Genomic DNA, 17,096 nt, shown 5'->3' on the forward strand with positions numbered 1-17,096 from the left:
TGTTAAATGAAGCTTGCAATTTCTGATAATACAAGGAACTGCAGATGCTGGTTTACAAAAAAGTCCTAAAGTGCTGGAGTAACTCAGCAGGTCAGGCAGCATCTCTGGAGAACATGGATAGGTGACGTTTCAGGTGAGGACCCATCTTCAGGCTTAGTCAAAATTAATTTTTGTTTAGTTTAGTTTAGAGATACAGCATGGAAACAGGCCCTTCGGCCATCGATCACCCATTCACTTTAGTTCAATATTATCCCTCTTTTGCATCCACTCCCTTCGCACAAGGCGGCAATTTACAGATGCCAATTAACCTACAAACTCACGTCTTTGGGATGTGCAAGGAAACTGAAGGAAATTCACACAGTCACAGGGAGAATGTGCAAACTCCATACACACAGCAGTCCAGGTCAGGATCGAACCCGGGTCTCTGGCGCTGTGAGGCAGCAGCTCGATCAGGTGCGATGCTGCGGCACCTGGGCCTGTGATCATTTCTTTAACCCTAGAGCGAATTCCCCTCAGGATTGACAAATATCCTCCCACCTCCCCTTCTTAATCTATTTACCAATCTTTAACTCATTTCTATAGAATTATGAGAGGCATAGATAGGATAGATAGTGTGAATCTTTATCACAGGATGGAAATACTAAAGGGCATAGGTTTAACGTCAGGGGGGCAAAGTTTAAATGAGGTTTGCGGGACAAGTTTTGTTTTTACACAGAGGGTCATGAGTGCCTGGAACATGCTGCCATTGGTGGTGGTTGAGGCAGATATGTTTGTGGCACTTAAGAGACTTTTAGACAGGAATGTGTATATGCAGGGAATGGAGGGATATGGATTATGTGCAGGCAGATAAGAGTTGGTCTTGGCATCATGCTAGGCAAGCACATTGTGGGCCAAAGGATCTGTTCTGGTGCTGTACTGTTCCATGTTCTAGGTCAGATTTCCAGCATTTGGAGTGCCATAAAATCCCACCTGATCTTGCTTCGCAAAAATAAAAATGACCCTCAAATCTTTCTTTACTTATCTGGTCCTGGTGTTCAAGGGAAAAGAACTCGTGGCTAATATCAACCTTGGTAGTTGGCATCTCTTGTCATCCTCCTTGCAGCAATTTCATAGTCGTGGAGTAATGCGGCATAGAAACAGGTTTTCAGCCCAACTTGCCCGCACCAACAACATGTCCCATCTACACTATTTCCACCTGCCTGCGTTTGGGCCATATCCCTCTAAACCTGTCCTATCCATGCACCTGTTTAAACGTTTCTTAAACCTGCCTCAACTACTTCCTCCGGCACTTCATTCCATACACCCACCACCCTTTGAGTAAAAAAGTTGCTTCTCAAGTTCCTATTAAATCTTTTCCCCTCATCGTAAATCTCTGCTTCTTGATTCCCCGACTCTGGGTTAAAGACTGTGCGTTAACCTGATCTATTCCTCTCATGATCGTGTACATTCCAAAAGTAGAAGACCGGGGAGAAGCTAATGAGATCATATCCGAGGGGTAACGTAGGCAGTAAATGAAAGCTTATCGAGGGAGGATTTAAGAAGAGGTGTACCTGTAATTACACTGCATGAGAGCTGGGCTCACTAATTATCTCAGAGAGTGAGCAGGATATATTTTGGTACTGCCAGTTTCCTGGGAGTTGGGATGGAAGGGGCCAATTAAAGAAAGCCATCTGGACCAAGAATAATTACTTCCTCTGATCTGCCTTTCAGGTCTTCCGAATGCCACAAAGTAAACAGATATCTCAGTTATACAGCAGGGACACCGGCCCTTCAGCCCAACTTCTCCATGCTGACCAGGTCTACCTGAGCTAGCCCATTTGTCTGCATTTATCTATAAGGAGAGGTTGAGCAGGCTAGGACTCTATTCCTTCAAGCGCAGGACAATGAGGGTGATCTTATAGAGGTGCACAAAATCACGAGAGCACACAATGAGGGTGATCTTATAGAGGTGCTCAAAATCACGAGAGCAATAGATTGGGTAAACACACAGAGTCTCTTGTCCAGAGTAGGGTAATCGAGAACCAGAGAACAAAATTTTAAGGTGAGGGGGGCAAGATTTAATAGGAACCCGAGGGGTTACTTTTTATTTACACAAAAGTTGGTGGTAGTATGGAACGAGCTGCCGGTGGAGGTAGTTAATAATAATAATAATAATAATAATAATGCATTACATTTATATAGCGCTTTTCATATACTCAAAGACGCTTTACAGGGATTTAAAGAACATAGGGAAGTGAATAAATAGATAAATAAGTAAACAAACAGAGAAAGGAGACAGAAGGTGAGGTGACCTTCAGTGGTTGAAGGCAGTACTGAACAGGTGAGACTTCAGTGATGTTTTGAATGTGGTGAGTGAGGAGGAGTCTCTGACGGTTTGGGGTAGTGAGTTCCATAGGGTGGGAGCAGCGATGGAGAAAGCCCTGTCCCCCCAGGGACTATCACAATGTTTAAGAATCATTTAGGCAGGTACATGGATCGGATAGGTTTAGAGGTATATGAGCCAAACACTGCCTGTGGGACATGTGGATGGAACATATTGGTTGGTGCGGGCAAGATGGGCCAAAGGGCCTGTTTCCATGCCGTATGACTAGTTTAGTTTAGTTGATTGTCACGTGTATCGAGTTGAAAAGCTTTTGTTGCGTGCGATCCAGTCAGCGGAAAGACAATACATGATTACAATTGAGCCATTTACAGTGTAGAGATACATGATAAGGAAGCAACATTTAGTGCAAGGTAAAGCCAGCAAAGTCCGATCAAGGCTAGTCAGAGGGTCATCAATGAGGTAGATAGTAGTTCAGGATTGTGGTTGTGGTAGGATGATTATCTCATGGTAGGACTATATCATATCTATCCTATCCATGTACCAGACCAAATGTTTTGTATAAACTGTAATTGTACCCAGCTCTAATGCTTTCTTTGGCAGCTTATTCCATACACCCAATACCCTCCGTGCGGGGGTATTTTGCAGAATGCAATGTGTATTTTCAATAAGAGTAACTGGGACTATTATATTTTGGCTCAACTCTTCCCCAGTCTGCCTTACCCACACACAGTCTACTGATTCATATCAAGATCCGAGAGTTCACTCTTAAAGCGACCGAGGACCAGGTGAATTGAATATCCACTCTCACTGGAACCTAATCCTTCAGAGATGTGGGGCATTGTGATAAATATGTGGGGCTACCAATCTTTACATTTTTGGACATGTTAGTGTACGGGATGATTACAGGTCAGCGCAGATTCGGTGGACTGTATACAGCGCGGAAACAGGCCCTTCAGTCCACCGAGTTTGTAATCATCCCGTACACTAACCTGCTCACACTAGGAGCATTTTACAGAAGCCAATTAACCTACAAAACCTGCAGATCTTTGGAGTATGGGAGGAAACCGGAGCACCCGGAGAAAACCCACATGGTCACGGGGGGAACGTGCAAACCCGTAGTCTGGATTGAACCCAGGTCTCTGGCGCTATAAGGCAGCAACTCTACCATTCTGCCACAGTGCCGCCCAAATCTGTAAACCCGTGCCAATGTAGAGACACAACTTCTAATACCAGCATTGCAGCTGGGGAATTTGGACTCAAGTTGATTAAATATCTGGAATAGTACCATTATTAGTAATTGTCAATTACTGAGTTGAATTAGAGTTTAAGTTTAGTTTATTGTCACATGTCCTGAGGTACGGTGAAAAGCTTTTGTTGCGTGCTAACCAGCCAGCGGAAAGAATTTACATAATTCTAATCGAGCCGTCCAGTGTACAGATACACAGTAAAGGGAATAACGTTTAGTACAAGGTAAGGCCTAGTAAAGTCTGATTAAAGATACACCGAGGGTCTCCAATGAGATAGATAGCAGCTTGACCGCTCTCCAGTTGATGAGAGGGTGGTTCAGTTGCTTGATAACAGCTGGGAAGAAACTGTCCCTGAATCTGGAGGTGTGTGTTTTCACCCTGATGGGGGAGGGGAGAAGCGGGAGTGACCAGATAAGTGGGAGTGAAAGGTTAACACTATTTCCCTCACCACAGATGCTGCCTGACCTGATGAGTATTCCTGGTGTTTTATGCTTTATTTTAGAATTTCGGCACATGTAGTGCAATCAGGCACACTGATGTCCCTTTGGGAAGGAATTATGTTTTATCTAAGATCCAGGCTACAAAGGTGTGGGATTAATTGCCTCTGAAATGGTCTAAAAACATCATTCAATTCAAGATAATAAATGTGACAGCATGTATCCATACACCATGAATAATTTAAAAAATCTCCCTCACTTGATGAAGTCATTTCCTGGCTGCCTGTCAATGACTGCTCTACAATTTCCTGGATTACCATCGTTGCAAATGAAATGATCACAGCAAAGTCTCTGGAACCGCTTTTGAATCGGAATCTGTGGACTGCTGAAGACGAGATTTAACACCTGCACGGAACTTTCCACTTAAAGACCATATATTTAAAAATTGGTGTAATTTCTAATTACATTGAAACGAGGCCCCTTAGGGACTTTTTTTTGACATTAGCAATCCTTCCCCCCACCCCCCCCCCCCCCCCACCCCCCACCCCCCACCGCCAAATTAACAGATGGAAGTATTTGGAACCAAAAAAGCTCAGGAAGGGAATTTTTTTTTAACATTCCATCTGAAACAGGCAGATGGGTACACATCTGCTAAGGGCATTGTTTTTATTCACGAGAAAGATGGGGAACACATTTTGACATGGGGCAGTACCGGGATCTGGCATAATTGGATTGAAAGGAAAGCAAGATAACAGAGTTGAGCTGATACACACTGAAGGGTTCCAACCAGAAACGTCACCTATTCCTTTTCTCCAGAGATGCTGCATGACTCGCTGAGCTACTCCAGTAATTAGTGTCTTTCTTGGGTATAAACCAGCATCTGCAGTTCCTTCGTGCACACAGAGATCAGCTGATATAGTTCGATAGGACAGCACGATTGCACAGCTGGTACGACTGATGGTTTACAGTCCCAGTAACCCAAGAAGTCTCCCGACCCGAAACATCGCCCTATCCATGTCCTCCAGAGATGAGGTCTGACTCGTTGAGTTCCTCCAGCATTTTGGGTTGTAAACCAACATCTACAGTTCTTTCCATCTCCGAGTTCAATCCTGACCTCCGCTGCAGTCTGTGCTTTGCACCTTCACCCTACTGAGCTTTCTCCGTGTTCCACTTAGTCCCATTAACCTTTCCAAAGACGTGGGTCACTCTAAATTGCTCCTGGTGTGTAAACGAATGATAAGAGCTGAACGGAAGGTGATGATAATGTGGGAAGAATTTAAAAACAAAATGTAATTGACGTGGAATTAGTGTAATTGGATATGCTGCATAGTTGGCACGGACTTGATGGCTTGAATCCAAGTCCAAGATGGAAGGAGGCACATATGATGGATAAATAACAGTAATGATCTGCTGGGAGGAATGACCTGTTTCTGTGCTGCAAAGCTTTAAGCAGCACAGTGGCACGGCTGTTAGAGCTGCTGCCTCACAACGCCCAAGACCTGTGCCACCTATCCATGTCCTCCAGAGATTCAGTCCTGACCCACTGAGTTCCTCGTTCTAGGAACGGTTCTCGTGAATCTTTTCAGAACCCTCTCTATTCCCTTCCCACGTTTCTTGTAATGTAGCCGTCAGAATTGAAAACAATTCCCCAGTTGAGGCTGGGCCTCATTTTATAAAGGTTCTCCCTGGTTTTATATTCTGTGTCATGGAGCTCAGAACTGTACAGCACAAGAACAGGCTGTTCGGCCAACAATTTCTGTGCCGAACACGATGCCAGGATAAACTAACCTTATCTGCCTGCACAGGAACCATATCCCTCCATTCCTTGCAAATCCATGTGCCTATCTAAAAGCCTCTTAAAATGCCATTATTGCATCTGCCGCCACCTCCATCCTGGCAATGTGATCCAGTCACCCACCACCCCCTTGCAAAACAAAAATGCCGCACACATCTCCTTTAAACATTGTCCCTTTCAGCTTAAAAGCTATGCCCTTTAATCTTTGACATCTCCACCCTGCAAAAACGATGTGTTTGACTTATTTGCCATTTTCTCTACCTTCCCTGGCAACGCCAATGGTTTGTGCACCCACATCGCCAGGCCTTTCTGCTCCAAAACCCCTTTCAGAACAGTAATTATTCTTCTATTTCTGTATTAAATTTCACCGGCCACGCATCTGCCCCTTCCACCAGTCCATTCATATCCTGCTGCAACCCATTATTCTCCTCCTCAGAGTTCATGTTTTGCCATCTGCAAACTTAGAAATTATGGCTTGCACCCAAATCTAGTTCATCACCATAGAAATAAATCAAAACAGTCATTCTAAAACTGATCTCTGCGGAATTTTTTTTTTTTTGACTGGAGGAAGATTAAATAATTATTCTTCCGATGAATTAATGTATCATCATTCATCATTCGTCTTCTGTTATCTACCACGAAGTCAACTTTGTTTAGTTTATTATTGTCATGTGTATCGAGGTACAGTGAAAAGCTTTTGTTTGCATGATATGCAGAGAAGACTATGCATGATTACATTCAAGTCATTGATAAAGGATACAACATTTAGTGCAAGTTAAAGTCCGATTAAAAATAATTCAAAGGTCTCCAATGAGGTTGATTAGATGTCAGGACGACACTCCAGCTGATGAGAGGGCTGTAAGCTGGGAAGAAACTGTCCCTGAATCTGGAGGTATGCGTTTTCAACCTACTGTACCACTTGCCTGATGGGAGAGGGGAGTACAGGGAGTGGCTGGGGTGAGACTGGTCCTTGATTATGCTGGTGGCCTTGCCGAGGCAGCGTAAAGTGTAGATGGAGTCAATGGAAGGGAGGTTTGTTTGTGTAACGGTCTGGGCTGTGTCCACAATTCCCTCCAATTTCATGCAGTCTTGGATGGAGCTGTTCCCAAACCAAGCTTTGAATCCAACTACACATATCCTTTTTAAGTATTGTGCTTGTACTTTGCTGCTCAGCCTGTTATGTGGGGTCTTATGCACAGCATTCCGGAAGACTATGCACACAGGAAGTTTGTGGGTTATGGAAGGGTTTGTTTCCTAGAACCATCCAAAAACCAACTCAAGGTTGACTGAGTAACATCATTGAACTGTGAAGAGGAGAGTGAAGGGTTTCGTTTCTGAGAATCGTCCATGAACCAATTTCTCTATAAGTCATGAATGTCGTGTTGTTCTACATTCTGTTCGGCACAGACATTGTGGGCTGAAGGGCCCATTCCTGTGCGGTACTATTGTATGTTCTGTTTCATTATTATTACAATCTTGAAACATGATTGAAAAACGTATGGGTGAATTTGTGCAGATTCAGATTTCTGTATGTTAGGTTTCTCGTAACCTGGGGAGACTGTGTATTTCGTCAACAAATCAATCAATTCCCCCTCAAAATACACGGTTTAAGCATATGTTAAACATACATCTGGGCCTGTTATGCCAAAAAGCCTCTGTAGCTTTAGTAGGAGGGAAAGCTGGTTTTCATGATCAATATTTTCAGGCAATATTTAGGTTGACCAGCAGAAATTATAGGTTTCACTTTGCCACCTTGTTCGCAATCAGATAACCTGCACGAATTGCTGTTGTGAGATTCAGATATATAGGTTTAGGTTTATTATTGTCATTTGTACTGAGGTACAGTGAATAGTTTTGTTTTGCACACTCTTCAATCAAATCAAATAATCCTATACATAAATACAATCAAGCCAAACTCAAGTACAATAGATAGAGCAAATGGGAAGACACAGAGGGGGGAATATAGTGCTCAGCATTGTAAGCACATCAGTTCTGGAGACAAGGTCCAATGTTCGCAATGGGGTAGAGGAAAACTGGGCAGTAATCTAGCTGTTATGGAAGGCGTAGAGCATATCTCAGGAGGTCTATTCAGCTCTTATGATGTGGCACTTGTTATAATGATCAGCATGTAATGTAATCTCTTTTGTAAACACTCTTTGATGTCGCTTGCTATTCAACATGGATCAGCTTTCCCTTCTCTATAAATAAAAAAAATCACCCAACTCACTGAGGGAGAGTTTGTGGGGTATGACCTGCACGCTATGGAGACAGAAATTAATTCTCAGTCACTTGAGCTGTACTGTATGAACACTAACTTAATACCTGCTCATTGTATTCCAGTTCTGAAACTCAGAACGGACCATAGTACATGTGTACGAAGGAACTGCGTATGCTGGTTTATACCGAAGATGGTGGATCAGGCAGAAAATTTTGAGTCTGAAGAAGGATTACGACCCAAAATGTCACCTATTCTTTTTATCCAGAGATGCTGCCTGACCCGCTGAGTTACTCCAGCATTTTGTGCCCGTCTTCAGACTATAAATACATTGCGGACATTGGACTTTGTCAATGGAACTGGGTACCATTTCAATGCCGAGAACTATGTTCTGGACTCTGAATCTTCTCCTTTGTTCCACCTATTGGACTTGATTGTATTGATGATGGTATATCTGGTCTGTTTGGATACTATGCAAAACCACACTTTTCACTATACCCTAGCATACTTGATGATGATAAACATAAACAGGTCTTGTCCAGGTTAAGAACATCTGATTTATGGACTGCGCATAACTACCATTGAATGATTGAGAGATTTGCGGGTGGTTTTTGCTGACAGTCGTGGGAATGCACAATTTTTTTGCCAGGTGCTAACTTAGTTTATGGCAATAAAAATCCCAGCAAATCCAGCCTCCCTTTATAACTCAAGCCCTTAAGTCCTAGTAGCATTCTGGTGAAGACAAAAACGCGTGGGAAGATACTGCAGATACTAGTTTATAACAAAGATAGACACAAGATGCTGGAGTAACTCAGCTGGTCAGGCTGCATATCTGGAGAAAAGGAATACGTGACATTTCGGGTCGGAACCCTTTTCAGACCCATCTCCAGTGATGCTGCATGACCCGCTGAGTTACTCCAGCATTTTGTGTTCAACATTCTGGTGAACCTTATCTAAATCCTTTCCAGCTGAATGACTTCCTTTTACAAATTTCTGCAGATCAATATTTCAATGCTTCTTGTAGCTATGATAAGATTAGCAAAGAAATTTTCAAGACCCTCTGTGAAAATCCTCTGACGTAAGTTACAGCTAGCTATACAGCTGCTTTTGAAGAAATCTTGCCAATTACGTTAATCTCAAAAGACTATGCTCAGCCACACTTCTTATCAAAATTTTAAAGGATGCCATTGGCAATTCCACAAGATTTAGCAGGTAACACAACAGCTGTGACCCATATATTGAACATGATCTCAGAGTAATTAAATGACTAAATTAGTAAAACCAGAGACCAGACTGACATGATCTAAAGACGGGAGCACAAATCCCACTTTAACAGCTGGGTTTTATTAATTCAGTTACATAAATAAATGTAGCAATAATAGCAACTATAAGAACATAAAAACATATCTGGTTCTCAAATATCCTTCACTCCTCTAATATACGAAAAACAAATTCCCCATCTTCCAATCTATCGCATTGCAATCCTTTCACTTTAGTTTTAGTTTTAGTGTTATGTCAGTGGTTGTGTCCTAACTAGTCCGCAGAAAGACTATACGTGAATAGTCCACGCTGTACAGATAGGTACATGATAAAGGCAAACGCGTTTAGTGCAAGATAAAGTCCAGTAATATCTAATTAAAGATAGTCCGAGGGTCTTCAATGAGGTAGATGGTTGCTCAGGACCGCTCTCAAGTTGTTGGCAGGATGGTTCAGTTGCTTGATAACAACTGGGAAGAAATTGCCCCCGAATCTGAAACACTTCTGTACTTCTTGCCTAATGGGAGAGGGGAGAAGAGGAGGTGCTGTAGAGATACAACATGGGAACAGGTTCTTCGGCCCATCGAGTCCACGATTACCATTGATCACACTACCAATTGACCTATAAATCCACACATTTCTGGGATGTGGGAGGAAAACTGACCACCCGGAGGGAGGAAGCCCACGTGGTCACAGGGAGAACGTGGAATCTTCACAAAGACAGTACCCAAGGCCGGGATTGAAACTGTGTCTCTGGGGCCATGAGGCCGTGGCTCTACGAGCTGTGCTACCGTGCCATCCTTAATTTATCTGCACTTTCTCTGCAACATTATATTCTGCACTCTGTTTATTTTCTCTTTGGCATTATCTGATGTGCTCAGGTGCAGTATGATTTGCCCGGACAGCATGCAAAAAACAACGTTTTTCTACGATATCTCCCGACACGTGACAACAATAAACTGATACCAAGCTGGGGTAGAGTCTCAGACCCACAATAGTGAGATTATGCCGCACTCTGAAATGCCGCACTTGTTACTCAGTTCGAAGGACCTGCATTAAACACTGGCCCCAACCACATTCTACGATTGAGAAATAATACACCAACATTCCTCTACAATCCAGCTAGAGCAAGCCATAGGAAGAGAGAACAAATATATAGTGGTGGATGAAGTGGCAATGAAGTCGTTTTTTGGTGCAACCAGTTTCTCTGAGAGGTATGCAGAACCCTTCCTACCTGCTGAGTAAGGCTCTTGTTTCTCAACGCACATGAATTCCTCTCTCTCATATTTGCTGCGGATCCACTGTTCTCGAAGCACTCTAAGAAGAAAGCAGAGAGTAAACTTTACAAAACTTCACCAGGAGCGCAATTGTTTAACACAATTCGGCAGCGGTCCGGAGGCGCAGCAGTAGAGTTGCTGCCTTACAACGCCAGAGACCTGGGTTCAACCCTGACTACGGGTGCTATCTGTACAGAGTTTGTACGTTCAGAAACCAGAGCACCCGGTGGTCACAGATATGATGCATAAACTCCGCACACACCTGATGATAGACCATTGACTTGGTGTCTCTCTACTGACAGACCTGCTGTGCATTTTTTAGGATTTCCGGTTTCTATTTCTGATTTCTACACAAACTGTTTTTGCAGGTGACAGAGTGGAACGTTGGAGGCACTGGGATGCAGGAGGAGGTTAATCAAAATGCTTTAAACACTTTACCTAATAGTGTTTTTTAAAAGGTATCATGGCAAAAGGACGTCTAACTAATTAAACACCTACACCATGAAGGTACAAGGAACTGAAGATGTTGGTTTACAAATGAAATGATGCTGGAGTAACTGGGTAGGAAAATAACAGACTTGATTCCCAGACCTTGGGTGTTAGTTGGTCAGAGCTGAACTAGATGATTCCTTTTTTTAAAAAAGGACATAAAGTGCTGGAGTAACTCAGCCGTTCAGGCAGCATCTCTGGAGAACATGGATAGGTGACGTTTTGGGTCTTCAGACTGATTGTGGTGGGGGGTAGGGGTGGGAGATAGAAAGCTGGAGGAGAAGAGGGCAAGACAAAGCCTGGCGAGTGATAGGTAGATACATGGAATTTATATACAGGTAGATTATGGAAATATTTATCAAGAAATAAAATCTACTATCCAAAGATAAAAAGCAGTATGCTGTATAGTTCCTTACCACTAAATTGTATTTTGATAGTTCCGTTTAGTTTAGAGATACAGCATGGAAACCGAGCCTTTGGCCTACCGAGTCCGTGCCGACCAGCGATCCCTGCACACTAACACTATCTTACACACACTCGGGACAGTTTACAATTTTCACCAAGCCAATTAGCCTACTACAAACCTGTATGTCTTTGGAGTGTGGGAGGAAACCTGAGTTCCCAGAGAAAACTCACGCAGGTTACGGGGAGAAGGTATAAAACTTTGTATAGCATTTACAAACTTAGTACTCCTAGTCAGGATTGAACCCAGGTCTCTGGTGCTGTAAGGCAGCAACTCTACTGCTGTGCCACCGTGCCACCCCAGAACACATTTCAGAGTTAAATTTGTAAGTGGTCGAATCTGGCAAGGCACAAGTCTGTTGAGAGTGTCCAAAACATCAGCTCGGCATTAATAAGTTGAAATTATGACTGTTCCCTCAAACAGCACAGCGGACAATACACAATTCTACATCACATCCTCTTTCAAAACTGCTGTCACATAAGCCTCTCACTGTCTCACTGTACAAATACAAGCCCCACAATAATCAGACCCAGATGGTATGTCATACAGTACCCGTGTAAGGCCCCATTCAATTTATCAGGCCTCTCCACACAATTCCTAACAGGAAATGCTTTAATACAGGATAAAGCATTGCATATGGATGACTACATGTTCCATATAATTAAATAAACATGCTACAATCAAAATTAATTTCAGCCTTCACCAACAAGCAGTTCACACAGTTAGCAACCTGATTTTAGCTGTGTGTTGTGGTTTCCTCTGCCTATGCCTGAAGAAACATTTGCACCTGAACCTTGAGATCTTGCACCATAAGACTTTGCTCCTTAAGATCTCAGGCTATCCTATGCAGATCATTGGCCACTTTTCCAAATGTAGTCACCGTTGTTTGAAGTAACAGGAACAACCAAATCGTGTACAGCAACATCGAAAAAGCTCCCTCTGGGGAATGACTAGGTGACCCTATAGTTTGTTTTTAGACATTCAGCAACTCAGCATGGAAACCGGCCCTTCCGTCCACCAAGTCCATCCTGACCATCGATCACCCATCTATGTTATCCTATACACCAAGGACAATTTACTGAAGCCAAATAACCCAAAAAACGGATACGTCTTTGAAATGTGGGTGGAAACCGGAGCAGCCGGAGAAAACCCACACTTTACAACAAACTGCACAGACAGCACCCCTCGTCAGGATCGAACCTGGGTCTCTGGCGCTGTAAAGCAGCAGCTCGACCGCTGCGCTACCGCGCCGTCTATTTTCTAAAGCAATGTCCAGCTTGATAATGGTCAGCTTGGTAACTAGGGAGAACTGCCTTCACCTTCCTCAAAATAATGCTGTGGATTCTCGAATATCCATCTGCGAGAGCCAACTTTGTGCCTTCCATTTTGTGTCTCATTAAGATGTTGGATCCACTGCAATACTTCACAAAGTGCCACTTGCCCCTCACCCCCACTGTATGCACCTACGAACCTCTATAGCTGGTGCGCTCCTTCAATCCTAACATGTTAGTCTTTAAACTTTACTTTGGACTTTGGAGATACAGCGCATACGAATATAATGTTCTGTTCAATTAATCACTTTTGCTATGTAAAAAACCTACACGATTGAAAAATTATTTTTGAAGTTGGTGGGGCAAATCAGACGTTTTCTTGCACTAAACGTATTCCCTTTGCCATGTATCTGTATTCTCTGGATGGCTCGATTGTAATTATGTATAGTCTTTCCACTGACTGGCTAGCAGACAACAAAACTTTTCGCTGTACAGGTGACAATAAACTAAACTAAACTAAAAATGCGATTCAGGCCTTGTTGATTTTAATACTCTGATCACACATGATCTTAAACAGTGGAATATTACATGATCAGAAATCAATTAGAAGGAGCAATATATTCTCTGTATCCAACGTCCCATGAGACAGCAATGCTTAAAGGAAGTATTAAACAAAACTGTTTGTCACATCCGTGTAATGTCCCAACTTACTTCAAAAAAATCATTGAATTTCATTAAAGGGTGGCAACTCTTGCAATGTGAAATAAGCAGAGCTAGATTGTGCACAGAAAACTGCCACAAACAGCAGCAAAGTAAATGGCCAGATTATCTACTTGAGTGTAGGCAGGAACTGCAGATGCTGGTTTAAACCGAAGATGGACACAAAATGCTGGAGTAACTCAGCGGGGCTGGCAGCATCTCTGGAGAGAAGGAATGGGTGACGTTTCGGGTCGAGACCCTTCTTCAGACCCATTCCTCCTCTCTACAGATGCTGCTTATCTACTTGAGTGATGTAGATTAAGTAATAAGTGTAGGTCAAAGCCCCATATAACTCCTCTGCTTTGCTTCAATACATTGGCAACAGAATCTTTTACATCCATTTGACAAGGCAGACAAGCCCTCTTTATACAAAATACAGACAACAACAAAAATTGATCAATGTCTGAAGACATGCTCCATGTAATCAATACAATTAAATATGACAGCTTACTGATCAATTGCTTACTTACTGGCAATCTGTAAATGCTGGTCCATAGTAAAATGGCGGCCACTTTGACTCATATTTTGCTTTGGCTATGCTGTTCCCATTGGAGGTCATGAACTTAGAGAGAAAGAAAGCGCAGATATGAATCAGAGTCAGAGTCATACAGCGTGGAAACAGGCCCTTTCCCCCAACTTTCCCACACCGACCAACATTTCCCATCTACACTAGTCCCACTTGCCTGCATTTGGCCCATATCCTTCTAAACCTGTCCTATCCATGTACCTGTCTAATTGCTTCTTAAATCTTGCGATAGTTCCTGGCTTAACTACCTCCTCTGGCAGCTCGTTCCATGGACCCACCACTCTTTGCGTGAAAAAGTCACCCCTCAGTTTCCTATAACATCTTTCCCCCCTTCACCTTAAACCTATGTCTGGTTCTCAATTTTCCCACTCTGGGCAAGAGACTCTGTGCGACCACCCAATCTATGATGATTTTATACACCTCTATAAGATCATCCGTCACCCTCCTGCGCTTTAAGGTTATAGAGTCCCAGTCTGCTCAACCTCTCTCTGCAGCTCAGACCCTCGAGTCCTGGCAACATCCTTGTAAATCTTCTCTGCACCCTTTCTAACTTAACAACATCTTTCCTATAACATGGTGCGCAGAACTGTGCACAATACTCTGAAAACTGATGATCTTCATTCAGAAAACATAGGTTCTGAAGGTAAAGGTTGAACACCCATTTTACGGCACCCTCAGTTCCAGAGACTTTCCGGATTATTCGTTTTTCTGGACTAACAGAGATCCCGTGATCATGAAACAGCAATAAAAAAACCCTTGCCCGCTAATGACATCCCTTCTGTGTCTTTAAAGCAACACAGTGCCAAAAACTTAAATAAGACAAATATAAAATATAAACTGAATGTGAATGGAATGACCTGCTGACCCAATCCTGGCTCCAACCATCTGCCCATTTAGAGCCCCAGCTTCCGGCCCCACTCCCGACTCAGGGAATTTCAACTGAGCTCTCGTAATTTTGTCCGGATTATAGGGGTGGGCGGACTATCAGTTGCCGGGGCATCAGTGTTCAACCTGCATAGAATTACTGTGAAGTTAATGGAAAGATACAGCACGGAAACAGGCCCTTTGGCTCACCGAGTCCACGCCGACCATCGATCACCCATTCACACCGGGTTATGTTATCCCACTTTCTCATCCACACTCGACCCACTAGGGGCCATTTTACATAAGCCAGTTATCTTACAGAGAGCAATTAACTGCAGAGAGGTGTGAGCATAGCCCAGAACATCACACAAAACAGCCTCCCTTCCATTGAATCCATCTACACCACGCTGCCTTGACTCAGTGGTCCGAAGGGCCTGTTTCCATGCTGTATGTCTAAATCAAGGAAAACTGTAGCCACAATGGACTGGCAATGGAGGGCATGAAGGAATAGTGTGGTCTCATTTATTTTATTTCAAGTGGTAAGAATAAACTACACTGGGAATACAATTGAGAAAAGAAGGGTTTGAATTTCAGAGTTCCCAGCCACACTAATCCATCCATCAGAAGACCACATGGAGCAGGTGCAATGTATTATATGTCGCCTGATTTTATATTCCAACAAATTCAATGGGAAACAATACTGGCTGGTTCCACCCAGTTGAGAGATTCCCAACCAATCCTGGTTAGATATGAACAACTATTCCAGACCGGGAATCTAATATTCCACTGTTCCCAACCTGTGAGTGACACAGACAGGAGGAGAGGGCAGGGGGACAGGGAGAGAGAGAGGAGAGAGAGGAGGGGAGGGAGAGGAGAGGAGAGAGAGGAGGAGAAGGGAGAGAGGGGAGAGAGGGGGAGAGCGGGGAGAGAGGGGAGAGAGGGGGAGGGGAGAGAGGGGGAGGGGAGAGAGGGGGAGGGGAGAGAGGGGAGAGAGGGGGAGAGAGGGGGAGGGGGAGAGGGGGAGAGGGGGAGAGAGGGGAGAGAGGGGAGAGAGGATAGAGGATAGATAGATAGAGGATAGAGGATAGAGAGGAGAGAGAGGAGAGGAGAGTGATGAGAGAGAGGAGAGAGGAGAGAGAGACAGGCAGAGAGAGAGAGGCAGAGAGAGACAGTAGAGAGAGAGAGAGAGAGAGAGAGAGAGAGAGAGAGAGAGAGAGAGAGAGAGAGAGAGAGAGAGAGAGAGAGAGTGTTGCAGAGAGAGGCAGTGAAAGAGAGACAGGCAGAGGCAGTGAGAGAGAGAGGCAGAGAGAGAGGCAGAGAGAGTGCTGCAGAGAGAGGCAGTGAGAGAGAGACAGGCAGAGGGAGGGGCACAGAGAGAGGCAGAGGGGCAGAGAGAGAGAGAGAGGCAGAGACATGTGCTGCAGTGAGAGCGCTGCAGAGAGAGAGATAAATAAACACCATATGTTATCTGATATGACCTACCTGAACTTCATCGTCCTCCCAGGCGTCTAACCGAACAGATTTCACTTTGCTAACTTGAGGAATATTTCGATGAATTCCCGCACAATTTAAACAAATAAAAATTCCAAGAGTATAGGACGCCCAGTCATTATCTGGAAAAAAAAATCAGGGCTTTTATTATGAGACCCTCAATTTTTCCCCAACCATTATTAAATTATACATCATCAAAACACACACTGCTCACATCATCAAAACACACAAGCAGGTCAGGTAGCATCTATGGAGGGAATGGACAGGCGAAGAAGGGTCCCCCCACCCGAAATGTTGCCTGTTCATTTCCTCCCGCAGATGCTGCCTGAACAGCTGAGTTACGACAGCAGTTTGTGTTTTGTTCAAGATTTCTAACATCCGCAGTTTCTTGCATCTCCATTAAATCATACATTCTGTTCAGTAAAAATTCTTTGCTTTCCAAAAGGCACTAAATTCCTCGAGCAGTGGCTCAGGGGTCAGCATCATTGGAGAAGGAAGAGGTCATTCATCCTCCTTTACATCATCACCAGTCTGCAGTGTAATCACATCCTCTTTTTATCTGTTTACTTTTATAACATGTGCGGGCTTTTGACAAGGTTCCCGTAGCCGGTATCGATGAAGATACCCCTACAATACCATCTTGTTGGATCCTCAGCATTGAGACCCAACAAGTATTGCCATG

At 43.7% G+C, this 17,096-nt stretch overlaps 1 protein-coding gene across 1 annotated transcript in view; it reads right to left on the bottom strand.

Annotated features, from left to right (window-relative positions):
• Nucleotides 1–17,096, bottom strand: part of LOC144604056 (arf-GAP with dual PH domain-containing protein 1) — a 113,890-nt gene that overhangs the window by 43,324 nt on the left and 53,470 nt on the right. Inside the window, exons 2-4 of the mRNA XM_078418107.1 lie at nucleotides 16,406–16,536; nucleotides 14,004–14,095; nucleotides 10,509–10,591 (exon numbers count right to left, since the gene is read on the bottom strand). Coding sequence (XP_078274233.1) covers nucleotides 10,509–10,591; nucleotides 14,004–14,095; nucleotides 16,406–16,536 — 306 coding nt within the window. The remainder of the gene's footprint in view (nucleotides 1–10,508; nucleotides 10,592–14,003; nucleotides 14,096–16,405; nucleotides 16,537–17,096) is intronic.

Source organism: Rhinoraja longicauda, chromosome 21 (assembly GCF_053455715.1).
Source record: "Rhinoraja longicauda isolate Sanriku21f chromosome 21, sRhiLon1.1, whole genome shotgun sequence".
NCBI classification, from domain to species: domain Eukaryota; kingdom Metazoa; phylum Chordata; class Chondrichthyes; order Rajiformes; family Arhynchobatidae; genus Rhinoraja; species Rhinoraja longicauda.